Source organism: Maniola hyperantus, chromosome 12 (assembly GCF_902806685.2).
Source record: "Maniola hyperantus chromosome 12, iAphHyp1.2, whole genome shotgun sequence".
Taxonomy (NCBI): domain Eukaryota; kingdom Metazoa; phylum Arthropoda; class Insecta; order Lepidoptera; family Nymphalidae; genus Maniola; species Maniola hyperantus.
In genome coordinates, this window is record NC_048547.1 from 13,696,024 (window position 1) to 13,711,874 (window position 15,851).

Below are 15,851 nucleotides of genomic sequence, written 5' to 3' on the forward strand. Positions count from 1 at the left end.
GTTCTGATTGGCTGAATTTGTGCGATTCTTGTTGCAACAATGCATTGTGGCCAATAGTGAGCGAGCAACCAATCAGAGATGATTGCGATCGTGACATTGTAGCTGTCAAACAACCGCGGTAGGGCCACGGAGTTAAAATGGCAAGTGAGGTGTCATTTTGTACGGACTATACCTTAGGTACCTATCTATCTAGGTTAGTGGGTAGTAGAATAGTTGGGTGTTTGTTGGGGGTCAAAAAGTTAAATAGTTGGGGTTTGTTGAGGGTCAAACCCCTCCGATTAGCTCGCGTATTAACAAGAACCATTATAATTGTGTTATTTTGCAAGATTCGTGGAAGCTGATAGCGTGGGGTCAGGCGTGGGCACTATCCGCTGATAGCATCTCACCGACAATAATATTTGTCCATACTTATAACAACCTACTCGACTACCTATCAGGGTTATTGCGGATGCTAATACTTTGACATCCGCGGATGCGGATGTCTGAATTAATGCGAATGTTCCGCATTTGCGGATGCGGATGCGAACACCCCTGTTGGGTACCATTGTACATTTTTTGATTAGTCAGTTAGCGAACAAACATATCAATTAGCAAACACGGCGCGAGGCACGCGCTACTCTGGCCCCGCTCTTTCTTTGCAGGTGTTACTTGTTGCAAAAAATGATCCGCATCCGTAAAAATTCCGCACCAATTGATGCGGATGCGGAAGAGGGAATTAATGCGAATGTTCCGCATTTGCGGATGCGAATATCCGTAACACCACTGCCACTGCTACTACTATCATCGCTATCCTGAGAGGATTTCCTTCCAAGAGGAAAAGAGGTTTGGAAATTTTTATTTTTCTGTCCTGTTTAAGTGAAGCATAGCTTAGAAGGTAAGACGTCGGCCTTCTATTCAAGAGGTCAAGAGTTCGGTTCCGGGCAAGCACCTCTAACTTTTCGGCGTTAGGTATGTGCATTTTAAGCAATCAAACATGCTTTAACGGTGAAGGAAAACATTGTAAGGAAACCTGCATGCGTAAGAGTTTTCTAGAATGTTCTCAAAGGTGTGTGAAGTCTGCCAATTCGCATTACGCCAGCGTGGTGGACTATGGCCTTAATCCCTGTTATTCTGAGAGGAGACCCGTGCCCTCCTCTCAGAATAGGAAGGGGCGATGAAGGTTTGATCATGATGATGGTGTCACTTGGGTATCCTACTCGACTAACTACCGTCATCCCCTCCCATCATCATGAGAGGGGTTGTTCGGTGCTTTCTTCATATATAAACGTAGGAGGGTGAAAAACGGAACCCTTAAAGGATTACTTTGTTGTCTGGCTGTCTGTCTGTCGGTCTGTCAAGAAACCTACAGGGTACTTCCCGTTGACCTAGAATCATGAAATTTGGCAGGTAGGTATCTTATAGCTGACATTTGGGGAAAAATCTGAAAACCGTGAATTTGTGATTACATCACACAAAAAAAATTCAATTGTGGTCATGAACTAATAATTAGTATTTTCAATTTACTAAGTAAGATAACTATATCAAGTGGGGTATCATATGAAAGGTATTCACTTGTGCATTCTAAAACAGATTTTTATTTATTTTTATGTATCATAGTTTTTGAATTATCCTGCAAAATGTCGTAAAAATACGACTGTAGTACGGAACCCTCATTGCGCGAGCCTGACTCGCACTCGGCCGGTTTTTATTTGATATTGTCACTCGGGAAGTCGGGATGGTGATGATTCTAACCTACATCCAAATGATACCTACTTACCTATAGCTACGGGCTATTAATAGATGAACTGCTTGACACAAACGCTAGTAAAAAAATAAATTGAGACATGAGAGGCTGAGTGGTACTGATAACAATAATATTATGTACCAACAAGGTATTTATAGGTAATACCTACTAACCTAGTGTAGGTAGTAGTCATGCAAAACAAAATATTTTGTATAATGTATTAGTTCATCATTAGTTTGAGTGATGACTCTATCCTTACTAGAATCAGGGTTCCGCAAAAAAATCATAATAATGTAAATGTATAATGTAAATCGCAAAGAGCCAAAAAAAACTTTGAAAAATATTGTTCTATTTTTTAATGGCCGTTTTCCCGCTCAAACTTAATACTTACGTATTATTATCAATTAGGAAGAATGTAAATAACGACAGCCGTGATAGCCTAGTGGTTAGAACGTTGGCCTCGGTCTTCTATTCGGAAGGCCGGGGGTTCAATCCCGGGCATGCAACGCTAACTTTTCGGAACTATGTGTGTTTTAAGCAATTTTAATATCACTTGTTTTAACAGTGAAGGAAAACGTCGTGAGGAAACCTGCATGCCTGAGAACTCTCCATAATGGTCTCTTCCAAACTTTGGACTTTTTCAAAGGTGTGTGAGGTCCGCCAATCCGCACTTGGCCAGCATGGTAGACTATATGGCCCTGTACCTTTAGCAATTCGAACCTATCAGAATCGTTGAAAAAACCTTTTGTGCAAATAGAGGATCAACTCAATCAATCTTAAGCTCAAATATTTACAAGAGTGTTTTATTCAAAAAAACTGGCAGACAGGGTTCCGTACTACAGTCCTATTTTTTTGACATTTTGCACGATAGGTAATTCAAAAACTATGATGCATATAAAAATAAATAAAAATCTGTTTTAGAATGCACAAGTGAAGACCTTTCATTATGATACCCCACTTGATATAGTAATCTTACTTCGAAAATTGAAAATACAAATTATTAGTTCATGACCACAATTTCATTTTTTTTGTGTGATGTATAACCCTAAATTCATGGTTTTCAGATTTTTCCCTGAATGTCTGCTACAAGACCTACCTACCTGCCAAATCTCATGATTCTAGGTCAACGGGAAGTACCCTGTAGGTTTCTTGACAGACCGACCGACCGACCGACAGACAGACAGACAGATAGACAGAGAGACAGACAACAAAGTGATCCTATAAGGGTTCCGTTTTTCCTTTTGCGGTACACAACCCTAAAAATGTACGGAACCTCACAACGTAACTCTGGTTCACTTTTATCAAAGTCACATCAAACCGCCGGCGTATGAATATATTATCACAGTACCTATGCCAACTCAGTGTTGTTCTGAATATAGAGGAGGGAACACTTTACTTACAACTTGATATAATCATCTTCGGTAAGTTCAAGTTAATTATTTCATATTTACTAGCTGACTCGGCGAACTTCGTACCGCCTAACAATCGATTCTTTAATTTTTTTTAATACTTTAAATTTTTCTCTCCGTAAGAACCATCCTCGTACTTCAAGGAATATTATGAAAAAAGAATTAGCGAAATCGGTTTATCTGTTCTCGAGATTTGCGATCAGCAACACATTTAGCGATTCATTAATATATACATATAGAGATTGATCTAATAGATGATGCCCGCGACTTCGTCCGCGTGGATTTAGGTATTTAAAAATCCCGTGGGAACTGTTTAACTCTCCGGGATAAAAAGTCGTTTAGTCTGTATAATTTGACGTAAGATTATTCGAAACTTTATTTATTACCTGTTATCTCCCAAAGTCAACGTGATCCAAACTTCGATCATTCCTCCCTGTGTTTGGGACAATACGCAGGTAAAATTTCAGCTTTTATAAAATAACGAAGGTTTGGCACACGCTGGCTCTTAGTCCACTAGGTACTAATCTACTAAGTATCACGACCCAGATTATTATAAAATGCTAAGCTGTGTTTGTTGGTTTGTCCTTCAATTACAATGCAGCAACGAATCGACATGATTTGCATGGCTATTAAAAACCCGGAAAGCGACATAGGCTACTTTTTATCCACGTCTGTGTTTTTATCCCAGTACGTAAACCAAATAAGCTGTGATAGCCTAGTGGTTAGGACGTCCGCCTTCTAATCAGAGGTCGGGGGTTCGATCCCGGGCACGCAACTTTTCCGAGCTATGTGTGTTTTAATGAATTAAATATCACTTGCTCTAACGGTGAAGGAAAACATCGTGAGGAAACCTGCATGCCTGCATGAGTTCTCCATAATGTTCTCAAAGGTGTGTGAAGTCTACCAATCCGCACATGGCCAGCGTGGTAGGCTATGGCCGAAACCCTTCTCACTCTGAGAGGAGACCCGCCGTGTTTTGTAGTGAGCCGGTGATGGGTTGATCATGATGATGATGATGATGATGAAACCAAGGAGTTCCCACAGGATTTTTAGATCTAAATCCACAAGGATTTAGATCTAAAAATCCGCATCTTGCGGGCGGCATCTTTGCGTAACAACATTATAACATCGTAAGAATATTCAGTTAGTTAACCATATAGTTTATTTAACCATTTATATTAAGATTTTACTTCTCACCAATTTTGATAGTATTCGAGAGTCGAAACAAAATAACGTCAAAGTAAAATGGGCATAAATTGACTTGGTTTAAAGTCAAAAATTCAGTATCGGTAGTGGTACCATTGATTTTAATTTCACAACGTTTCCGCTTGGAGCGTTGGCTGAAAATATATGTACAAACTTGAGCATTAAAACAAGCTGGTTAAGGGCTATTTTACTTCAACATTAAAGTGTATCTGTTACGGGTAAGGTTGGAAGTTGGAATAAACTTATGTTTTCCCGGGTTTACCTAGTATTACCCAAGGTTCTTGGGTAAGGTCCAAATAATAATGAAAAATAAGTTTTAATTCGGAGTTTACCCACTCATTTACTAACTCATCTAGGTGCATCCAGTGCTTACTGGGTAGTGTTAGATTAATAATCAGAGACCCCCCCAATATAGTTAGTGGTCTCTTCCGTCGGCCCGGTCGACGGAGCCCTGCTTGGCGGGGCTCCTTTTTTTGGGTGGTTTAAAAAGAAATAACCACGAAGGGGATGGCGGGGTCTTACAGACCCTGCCATCCCCTTCTAACCTAACCCATCTGAGTCGGATTGCCCTGAGTCCTGAGCTCGCTTCGCTCGCTCTTGATAGTGGAAGCGGGGCAGGAAAGAGTACCCCACTATGCAATGGAGCCATGCATTTCTTCCCACCCGAAAAGGATTATCTCTAAGAGCATAAACTTTGTCCAACCTAACATTATCCAGGCAGAGTTGGGTAGACCTAGATGAGTATGGGTAAATTCCGAATTAAAATTTATTTTACTTAATATTCGAACTTTACCCAAAACGTTTGGGTAATACTAAGTAAACCCGTGTAAACCGAGGTTTACTACATCTTCTAGCATTACCCGTAACATATCGACTCTCAAATACTATCAACGTTGGTGAGAAGTGAAATCTTATACTAAGCGTACAGGACAATCTGAGATTTTATTACCAAAACAGCGGAAAATTTAGATTTTTATCAAGGTATACCCAAGGTATACCTATATCTTTCGTCGAATAAATTCAAGGCTTCATTTTTTTGCGTTTTCAATGTCAGTAGTTTTTCCTGTTCTCAGAATAATAACATCAAAATATAAAAAAAATTATAAATGCGAAAGTGTGTTTGTTCGTTCTTGTTTGTCCTTATCAAGTCGCAATAGAGCAAGCAGTGAAATCCAAATATTATTAGGAACTAGCTGATGCCCGCGACTTCGTCTGCGTGGAATAAGTTTTTTTTAATATTCCGTCGGAACTCTTTGATTTTCCGGGATAAAAAAGTAGCCTATGTCACTCTCCAGGTGTTTATCTATACCCATGCAAAAAATAACGTTAATCCGTTGCACCGTTGCGACGTGATTGAAGGACAAACCAACAAACAATCCCACTTTGGCATTTATAATGAGGGTACTGATAAGACACCGATCTATAAGGGGGTGACAGCATTGCTACAGTCTGGTACCTATGGTAGGTATGTCTTTATATGAGAGTACAGCTCAAAGAGTCTTGTCCAAAATTCCTCAGTGCTTGAAGACCAAAGTCTTCGAACAGTGCGTGTTGCCAGTGATGACATATGGATCCGAGACCTGTAGGGCGATTGTCTAAAACCTATATCAATCATTGTTACAATCTCAATTGTTCTGATTGGTTGAATTTGTGCGATTCTTGTTGCAACAATGCATTGTAGCCAGTAGTGAGCGAGCGTTAACCAATCAGAGATGATTGCGGTCGTGACATTGTAGCTGTCATTCTCCCGCACGTGCAGCTGTTCCTAACTTGTATTGCCTTATATTCTTAGGGTATGTTGCTGATAGTCACTGGCGCCCTGCTGCTAGGGTGCGCGTGCGCAGACGACGCGCAATGGATCAAGGGCGGCGTCAAGGGCGGACGTTCGGGGTGGGCAAACAACCCCTACTACAACCCCGGGCCACCTGCTAACACGTACGTGCACCTTCTTATCCTTTGAGCCCTTTATAGGGTTCCGTATCTCTAAGTGACATATGCAAAATATAAAGAAGCAAATATACAAAAATTAATATGTAAATAACTACTAATTTACTAACACAAATAAACACACTTACAAACACCTACATTTATAAATACACACGCATATATTACGCTTATACACGCACGCACACGCTCACTCACTCACAGACACACACACACACACAAACCAACATAATATATTACTGATTGGCATAGTAACAAATATAATTAGAATAGGTATTAGAATAGATCTAGAAACTCTGTAAATAATATTAATTGATAAGGAAAAAAAAGGCTTAGTAAAAAAATAAAAAAATATTTACGTGACGACCTCCCTGGCGCAGTGGTAAGCGCTGTGGTCTTATTAGTGGGAGGTCCCGGGTTCGATTCCTGGCTGGATTTGGAATTTTATAATTTCCAAATTTCTGGTCTGGTCTGGTGGGAGACTTCTGCCGTGGCTAGTTACCACCCTACCGGCAAAGCCGTGCTGCCAAGCGATTTAGCGTTCCGGTACGATGCCGTGTAGAAACCAAAGGAAGAAGAAGAAGAAGAAGAAGAAAAACGGAAAAAAGGGAAGGGACATAGGTTTATCAAAACTGTCACACCCTTTCCAGGTTAGCCGGCTTCCCTTACCACCAGACGACATTGCAGTCAAGGGCTAACTTGTATCTGAATAAAATAAAAATTAAAAAAAGTCTAGAGAAAAGTTATCCCTATCACTTCGTTTCTTGTCTGTCTGTCTGTCTGACAAGACCCATCATTCATCATGCATTCTAAAACAGATTTTTATTTATTTTAATGCATCATAGTTTTTGAATTATTGTGCAAAATCGTCGAAAAAATACGACTGCAGTATGGAACCCTCGTTCCGCGAGCCTGACTGGTTTTTAGTTTTTTTTTCGCTTTGTGTAAAATACCATATTGTTCGTTTTTCGACAACAGGCATGAAGGAGGTTACGAAGGGTATATGATGCGCTTCAACATGACGCATCAGCAGGGCGGATCCCAACAGACCTCTGGAGCCTATGGAAGACCTCAGGACTTCCACGAAGTGGGAGTTTGTTACATAGAAGTGCCGTGAGTACCTTTTATTTGGTAAATATATTTTTAATTTTTGCTTTTTTGCTTTTCATTTTTGTGCCGTTTGCCGTGGAGACCCTGGGGCCATGGAGTCTTAGTGCTAAAAAAAATTTACGAGACATTTCACCGCGATTAATAGCCTCATCTGGTGACAGAAGGGCTGGCTCATTTTTTGCGCAACGGATCAGCCTAGCTGTCCAGCGCGGAAATGCAGCCAGTATTCTTGGCACCATTCCACGCGGTCATGATTTATATAGTAATTAGATAAGGCTAATATAAAAAAAAAAGAAAAAAAAAAATTTTTTGCTTTGATTTCACTATGTCGTTCATGGAAATCATTGACGACCTCCGTGCCGTCAAGTGATCTAGCGTTCCGGTACGATGACGCTTAGAAAGGGTTTTATAAAAATTGCCATACCCCTTCCAGGTGAGCCCGCTCCCATCTTACACTGCATCATCACTTACTACCAGGTGAGATTGCAGTCAAGGGCTAACTTGTATCTGAATAAAAAATAAAAAAAAATTAGAATAAGATCTGTCTTAATTCTTGCTTTATCGTCATCATCGTTAACCGATAGACGTCCACTGGTGGAGATAGGTCTCTTGTAGACACTTCCAGACGCTACGATCTTGCGCCGCCTGAATCCAGCGGCTCCCTGTGACTCGTTTGATGTCGTCTAACCACCTAGTAGGAATAGTACGCGACAGGTTGAGATGGCAATCGGGGAGGGAACGTCGAGCATACCCGCACTTACACAATGCGGGCGGATGTGGTTGACGAGCGGGTGTGCGGGGCGTCCCCCCGCCTCATACCCTGATTGCCATCTCGACCTATCACGGAATTTATCTTGCACAACATAATTTGATAAAGATTTGTATAGAAGTCTTTTTAATCAATTTTCGAATTTCGTATATCACTATAAAAAATAAAATCTTCCCATAGCAACAACATATTATAATAATTGTATAACATCATACTACATAGCTGTGATAGCCTAGTGGTTAGGACGTCCGCCTTCTAATCGGAGGTCGGGGGTTCGATCCCGGGCACGCGCCACTAACTTTTCGGAGTGATGTGCGTTTTAAGTAATTAAAATAATATCACTTGCTTTAACGGTGAAGGAAAACATCGTGAGGAAACCTGCATGCCTAAGAGTTCTCCGTAATGTTCTCAAAGGTATGTGTGAAGTCTACCAATCAGCACATGGCCAGCGTGGTAGACTATGGCCAAAACCCTTCTCTCTGAGAGGAGACCCGTGCTCTGTAGTGAGCCGATGATGGGTTGATCATTATGATGATGTTACTACGTTTAAGTCACGCTTATGTACCTACTTCAGAATATAATCTAAATATATAAAAGGAAAAGGTGACTGACTGACTGACTGATCTATCAACGCACAGCTCAAACTACTGGACGGATCGGGCTAAAATTTGGCATGCAGATAGCTATTATGACGTAGGTATCCGCTAAGAAAGGATTTTTGAAACTTCAAGCCCTAAGGGGGTGAAATAGGGGTTTGAAATTTGTGTAGTCCACGCGGACGAAGTCGCGAGCATACGCTAGTATAATAATAAGTCTAAAACTTTTTCCTTCACAGAACCGCTTCTTTGGTTCGAGATCGTGCGCATGTTCCAACTGGAAATGGGGTAAGGAAAATTCAATATTTCAAATAGTAATGTAAACTTCCAAATTATCATATCCACCCGAAATAAATTATCATATCCACCCGAAATTTACATTTCACCGAAATTCACATTTTCATAATATTTCTGGAACACTTGCCGGTTCATAGAACCAAGATTACATTCTTCTAATAAAACCTAGAAACCATTAATATTATTACAGTTTCTAGATTTTATTTTCAAGTATGGAACTATTTCATTCTAGTCTCGTCCCGACATGAGCCGGATAAGGACGTGCTGCAAAGGCTACGAGAGGAATAGAGAGCTGTTCCAAGTCTGCGACCCGGTCTGCAACCCAGAGTGCGTCAACGCTGTCTGCACTGCACCCAATGTTTGCAGCTGCTACCCCGATCATATTAGGGTAAGGAGAAACTTTTTTATGCAATGGCAAGCACTAGATGTGAAGATCATAAGATAGCTGTAAGAGACACACCCGCGGCATAGAAAACAAAACAGATAGGTATACGCTCTTGCACAGAAGTCGGTGCGATTACTCTCATGTCGACTGCGAGTGCAAATATCTGATCCGTTTATAGCTGAGAAAACTTAAGTACACGAATAAAGAACAACGCGAAAATTGATGTTAATCTTTAGCTGCCATCGGGCGATGGAGAGAGCTATGTTTCTCTATGTAATGAAAATCAGAAATGAGGAGATCTGTAAACTGAATAAACGACATAGTTCAACGGGTTGCGAAACTGAAGTGGCAATGGATAACTCATATAGTTCAAAAAACTGATAGATATTAGTGTCCCAAGGTGCTAGAATGGCAATGCAGCTTTAAAGACCCCCCACTAGATGGCCAGTCGCAGGAACGCTGAATTCACGCGGTGCAAGACCCAAAGTCCCTATAAGAGACCTAAGTCTAACAGTAGACAGACGTCTTTCGGTTGATGATGATGATGACAATGACGTCGGAAATAATAGAGTTATATATTTATTTCAGAATATAGGTGGATTCTGTATGCCAACATGTCCGATCGGTTGTCAAAACGGCCACTGCAATGGTGGAGAATGTCGGTGCAAAGATGGGTATACTTTGGATGAACAACGAAAGTACTGCAAGCCTGTGTGTAGAGGAAACTGTGGTGGAACAGGTGAGCTTTTTCTAATACTATAATAGTGGCCTAGTTTAGCGTTTAAACTATCGTGACTGATTTCCATATTATACATAATATCTTACACCCGGCTATACCGTGTACCGTTATTACCGTGTTTAGTCGACTAAACACGTGATTATTATCTATATATGTAAAAGGAAAAGGTGACTGACTGACTGACTGATCTATCAACGCACAGCTCAAACTACTGGACGGATCGCACTGAAATTCGGCATGTAGATAGCTATTATGACGTAGGCATCCGCTAAGAAAAGATTTTTTAAAATTCAACCCCTAAAGGGTTAAAATAGGGGTTTGAAGTTTGTATGAAAGTCTGTCAGTTTTGAAGTCAGAATCGCGAAATTTTGCAATTTACACTAATATATATATTATATAAAAGGAAAAGGTGACTGACTGACTGACTGATCTATCAACGCACACCTCAAACTACTCGACTGGTGGTGGGTAACCCTAATGGTGTTAAATAGTGGTTAAAATTTGTGTTGTCCACGCGGACGAAGTCGCCGGCATAAGCTAGTTTCCTTATAATAGAACAGATTTTCCCTCTATAACGTAGACCTTCACTAATAAATGATTTTGAGAAATTCCAAAGGGTACCTAGTTCAAAAAACCTAATACCTCGTGAATCAAGTTTTGGACCATTGGTTCTTATTATCCCAGGGAACTGCACCGAGCCCAACACCTGCACCTGCAAGCCCGGTTATGAAGCAACCCCCGAAGGCAACTGCAGGGCATTGTGCAGTGACGAGTGTAGGAATGGCGATTGTGTGGGACACAACGAGTGCCGCTGCAAACCTGGCTACAGGAAATCCCAGAGACAGTGCGAACCAGAGTGCACTCAGTAAGTTTTACCTTACCTACCACTTAGCTTTTTTAGTAGGAGGGGAAATCCTCATGGACTTCCGAATTGGATAGTGTACAATCCAGCACTACCGGCTATAAATAAACTCCGACGAATTGAGAACCTCCTTCTTTTTTACCTACGTTAGCCGTTTTAGCCTAATGGTGAAAGCATCCACCCCCTTATATCGTCCAACCATTTGTTGAAAGCATCCACCCCCTTATATCGTCCAACCATTTGTTGAAAGCATCCACCCCCTTATATCGTCCAACCATTTGTTGAAAGCATCCACCCCCTTATACCGTCCAACCATTTGGTGAAAGCATCCACCCCCTTATACCGTCCAACCATTTGGTGAAAGCATCCACCCCCTTATACCGTCCAACCATTTGGTGACAGCATCCACCCCCTTATACCGTCCAACCATTTGGTGAAAGCATCCACCCCCTTATACCGTCCAACCATTTGGTGAAAGCATCCACCCCCTTATACCGTCCAACCATTTGGTGAAAGCATCCACCCCCTTATACCGTCCAACCATTTGGTGAAAGCATCCACCCCCTTATACCGTCCAACCATTTGGTGAAAGCATCCACCCCCTTATACCGTCCAACCATTTGGTGAAAGCATCCACCCCCTTATACCGTCCAACCATTTGGTGAAAGCATCCACCCCCTTATACCGTCCAACCATTTGGTGAATGCATCCACCCCCTTATACCGTCCAACCATTTGGTGAAAGCATCCACCCCCTTATATCGTCCAACTATTTGTGTCAGAGTTAATTAGGGTGAGCAAACTCCCGGTTTTGATCCTGAATCGACGTCTGTCAAATATTAGGCTAGGAGTGACGTGAAATGAAAGAAACCTAGTTGTTTCAAAGTCTACCTAGGTCAAATACAGGCATTGCAGGTAACATTTGACGCCTGTCACTTGCCAGTGTAAGTGAAGCTTTGACAACAGGTTTTTGTTACAAGTTTCCTAACTAAGTCGTGAACTGTGTTTGCGTCATGGCCTCAAGGGCCAAAGGCTTTTACGCAAAGTTAACCAAAATTAAAAGAGGCGGCTTTAGGTAGAGAAGCTTTTTGGATGATGATCGCTAAACTTCGTTTCGAAGAAGGCTCGCGTAGATGATGATGAAGACGTCCGCCTCCTTCTCGCGAGGTCGGAGTTTTAAAATTCAAATTCAAAATTTCGAAAGTGAAGACGGTGAAGGAAAACATCATGGAAACCAGCATGCCTGAAACTTCTCCATAATGCTCTCAAAAGTGTGTGAAGTCTGCGTTGCTTACAGATCCAGGGAAGTCATCAAATTAATAGCAAATTGAAATTAAAACTCATTTGGTGTTCCTGTTTTTCAGAGGATGCCCCAATGGCCGTTGCGTAGCTCCAAATGTCTGTAGCAATCAACTCAACCCAACTTCTCAACCCCAAGGCTACTCACCATACCCGCAAAACAACCGCTTATACCCAGACCTCCAAATACAAAACGGATCAGCACCTGGTCAAGCATATCCTGGTCAAGGATACCCTGGTCAAAGATATCCTGGACAAACAAATCCTGGGCAAACATACCCTGGGCAAACAAACCCTGGTCAAGGATATCCTGGACAAACAAATCCTGGTCAAAGATACCCTGGACAAACAAACCCTGATCAGCAAGGAAATAGAAACCCTCAAAATCATCTCTACCCTGAAAGCCATGGTTTATCTGGGTACGGGCAGACTGGACAGAGTGGAAGCTATGGACAGTCAGGCCAAAGTGGGTTTCAGACTCAAAACCAAAATGGATACCAAGGCCAAAGTGGCACTTACGGGCAATCAGGACAACAAGGGTCAGCAGGTCAGACCGGGTATTATGGACAAAGACCACAGTACCCTGGCCAGCTAGATTCTGAAAGCCAATACGGGTACCCGGGAATGGGAGGTTCTGGAGGTCGACAGCCATCCCCTGCCAACCCTGACGGGCAATACGGATGTCAGACGCAATGTGTCAATGGTGTTTGCGAAGGAAATATGTGTCGGTGTAATTCCGGATATGTTCTAGATCCTAACGACTCAAATGGATCAAGGTAACTACAATCATAGCAAATGGTTCCTTATCGCTATACAGTTTACAGTTTTAGTATTGAAAGCGTTACTAATTCACTATCCTTATATACGCGTATATGTTTGTTGGTTTGTCCGTCAACCATCTTGCAACGGAGCCACGCATTGACGTGATTTTTCAAGACCTGGAATGTGACATTGGCTACTTTTTGTCCTGGAAAATTAACTCTATAGTATTTTTAAAACCTAAGCCCACGCAGGCGAAGGCGCCTCCAAAAATAGTAAGGGAACTTTGATTTTCTGGGATAAAAAGGATGCTATGTCATTCTTCAGGTCTTTTGCTATACCTAGTAAAAAAAACCTCAATCCGTTGGTCTGTTGCGACGTGATTGAAGGGCAAACCAACAAATTAATAAACAGAAAACCAATAAACAAAAACATGTTCGCATATGTAATATGGGTAGTGATGTTACAGAAAAATGTAAGTTCGACACAGAATAATTCGAGAAATCTAAATATAATTAATTATAAGAGGAAAAGGTGACTGACTGACTGACTGATCTATCAACGCACAGCTCAAACTACTGGACTGGAAATTTGGCATGCAGCAGCTATTTAAACAATTTTTTTTTTAATTTTAAACATCCCCTGAAGAAATGACTCTATTTTATGTTTAAAAAGTTGAAAAAATTGTCGCTTACGGATTGTGACGTCATTATTCACCTTCCGTACAGCGGTTCATGGTAAAAACAAATAAAAATCATGTTTATGTTTTAAATTATTCTAGCCCCATGAACTACCGCTATACAAAAAACCACGTCATTTTATTACTACAGTCCAAGACCCTATCGATTTAGAACTCACCGAGAACAGTTACTGCTCTTTCAGTCAGTGGAAGTTTACCTCATCAATTTAAATTTTGCAGGTGCATACCCTACTGTCCTGGAGGCTGTCCCAACGGAAGTTGCTCAGCACCCAACTTCTGCATCTGTAACATAGGCTACCACAAAGACACCAGCGTCAAAGGTCGGCCGTCTTGCGTGAAACGCATACGAAGATCAGTCAATCAACAAAAACCTGAAGACATCGCTAAACTGTTAATATTTGACATACCAGAATACTAAGCAAAAGGATAGAGTTCGAGTAGCGAAACATTGTATCTTTAAGGTAAAATAGACCTAAACTGCCTTGTCGCGCTTCTTGTCGAGGCTCGAATTGCCCATTAATCTACAGTCTGTTTTCAAGTGCAAACTGCAAAGGAAAAATCGGCACTGAAAAATTTAGTGCACAAGGAGCTTTAATTTTAAGTTGACATAGGTGCTGATCCTGAGCACATCTAAAATTTAGAGTATGTGCATCCTCTTCTTACTAATGTAATATGAAAAGGGCAGACACAGTTTGACAGTTTTAAATTTAATTTAGCACTGTCAAACCTCGCGACTTTAGCTGCCAGTCGCGAGTCTTTTGTTTAAACTTTAAATTTGTATCATGCACAAATTCATGTTCCGTCCTTTTTTAGCAATATTAAAAAGAAAAAAGATGCAGATACTCTAAATTTAGTTTAGAGAAAGACAAAAGAATCGGCGCTATAGTGATTCGGTACGCGAAATTTATCAACTTCAACGAGATCGTACTATCTCGTACAATGTCTTGACGATTTTGCGTTAAGGTGACGCAGGACGCTCGACCGAAATTGGCAGCGCACGTGGGTAACATGTTTGCTTTTCACTTGACATTGTATGAGAAAGTTGAGAGGCACGATGATTTTCACCGAAATCAAGCGCGCGATAAGGGTTTAGGAAAAGTATTTTTGAGAAAAAACTGCTGAATTTATGTTTGCAAAGTAAAGTTATTTCAACTAATGAATAAATAAACTACGTCTAATGATAAATTGTTTTAGAATTTTCATATCCCTAATCTTATTTATTTACGCCCAAAGTTGTCATTAATTTAGTGTTAAAATAGGAATCTTTTGAGCCTCGTAACTTTTTAATCAATATTTTTTTCAATGTTTTATATATCAATAAACCTAGATAATGACGAGATAAATCGATATAATTCTTAGTTTTGTGCGTACAATATCGAATATTGTTGTATTTTCCCTCCTACGTTTGTATGAAGAAAGCACCGAACTGAGTCCCCTTAACGAAACTAGTTCACTAAAGTTTGCGCTAACCTCAAGATGTATATATTATAGTAAGTACCCTACGTTAAAGACAGGGCTTGTTTATTTATTCAATAACTCCTAATCCAAGAGTGGTAAAAAAAACGTGCCATTGAAGTAACGTAAATCTGCCAACATTTTATGGAAATCTCAAATCACGAAAGCTCGTCCATTTTGAAAGGCCGCGATTACACCTGTAACTTTTAATCACTTAAATAGCTTGCGTCATTAACAGATGTAAACACATTTACATTAGTGAATTTGTTGTAAATTAATTACGCAATTCTACTTACGTGAGTCAAATTTACCTTTACTCGAAGACTGGAGCTTCAGTAGGGATAAGAAGCCAATACTCATGTTAAAATAAACTTTACAATTTTTTTACTTTGTGTTTTATTCCACGTGGTCATTCCCCAACTAAGTCATTATCATCATCATCATCATCAACCGATAGACGTCCACTGCTGGACATATGTCGGGACTTCCACACGCCACGGTCACGCGCCGCCTGAATCCAGCGACTCCCTGCGACTCGTGTGATGTCGTCCGTCCACCTTGTGGCGGTCTTCCAACGCTGCGTCTTCCGGCGCTAGGTC

The 15,851-nt window shown here is 40.9% G+C and overlaps 1 protein-coding gene across 1 annotated transcript; it reads left to right on the forward strand.

Moving 5' to 3' along the window:
- The first annotated feature begins 3,070 nt into the window (after positions 1 to 3,070).
- Positions 3,071 to 15,639, forward strand: LOC117987240 (multiple epidermal growth factor-like domains protein 10). Its single transcript, XM_034974198.2, has 9 exons — positions 3,071 to 3,144; positions 6,131 to 6,273; positions 7,261 to 7,395; positions 8,997 to 9,045; positions 9,287 to 9,442; positions 10,028 to 10,178; positions 10,863 to 11,043; positions 12,404 to 13,114; positions 14,017 to 15,639. Exons 2-9 carry the CDS (start codon positions 6,134 to 6,136, stop codon positions 14,213 to 14,215), a joined length of 1,722 nt encoding a protein of 573 aa, XP_034830089.1. The 5' UTR covers positions 3,071 to 3,144; positions 6,131 to 6,133; the 3' UTR covers positions 14,216 to 15,639.
- Positions 15,640 to 15,851: the final 212 nt, after the last annotated feature.

Bases quoted from the DNA above. Each gene is read 5' to 3' on its own strand.
- LOC117987240 (XM_034974198.2), top strand. From the start codon at position 6,134: ATGTTGCTGATAGTCACTGGCGCCCTGCTGCTAGGGTGCGCGTGCGCA. The intron at 9,443-10,027 runs GTAAGGAGAAAC...TATTTATTTCAG, and splicing joins GCTACCCCGATCATATTAGG to AATATAGGTGGATTCTGTAT. The intron at 11,044-12,403 runs GTAAGTTTTACC...CCTGTTTTTCAG, and splicing joins TGCGAACCAGAGTGCACTCA to AGGATGCCCCAATGGCCGTT.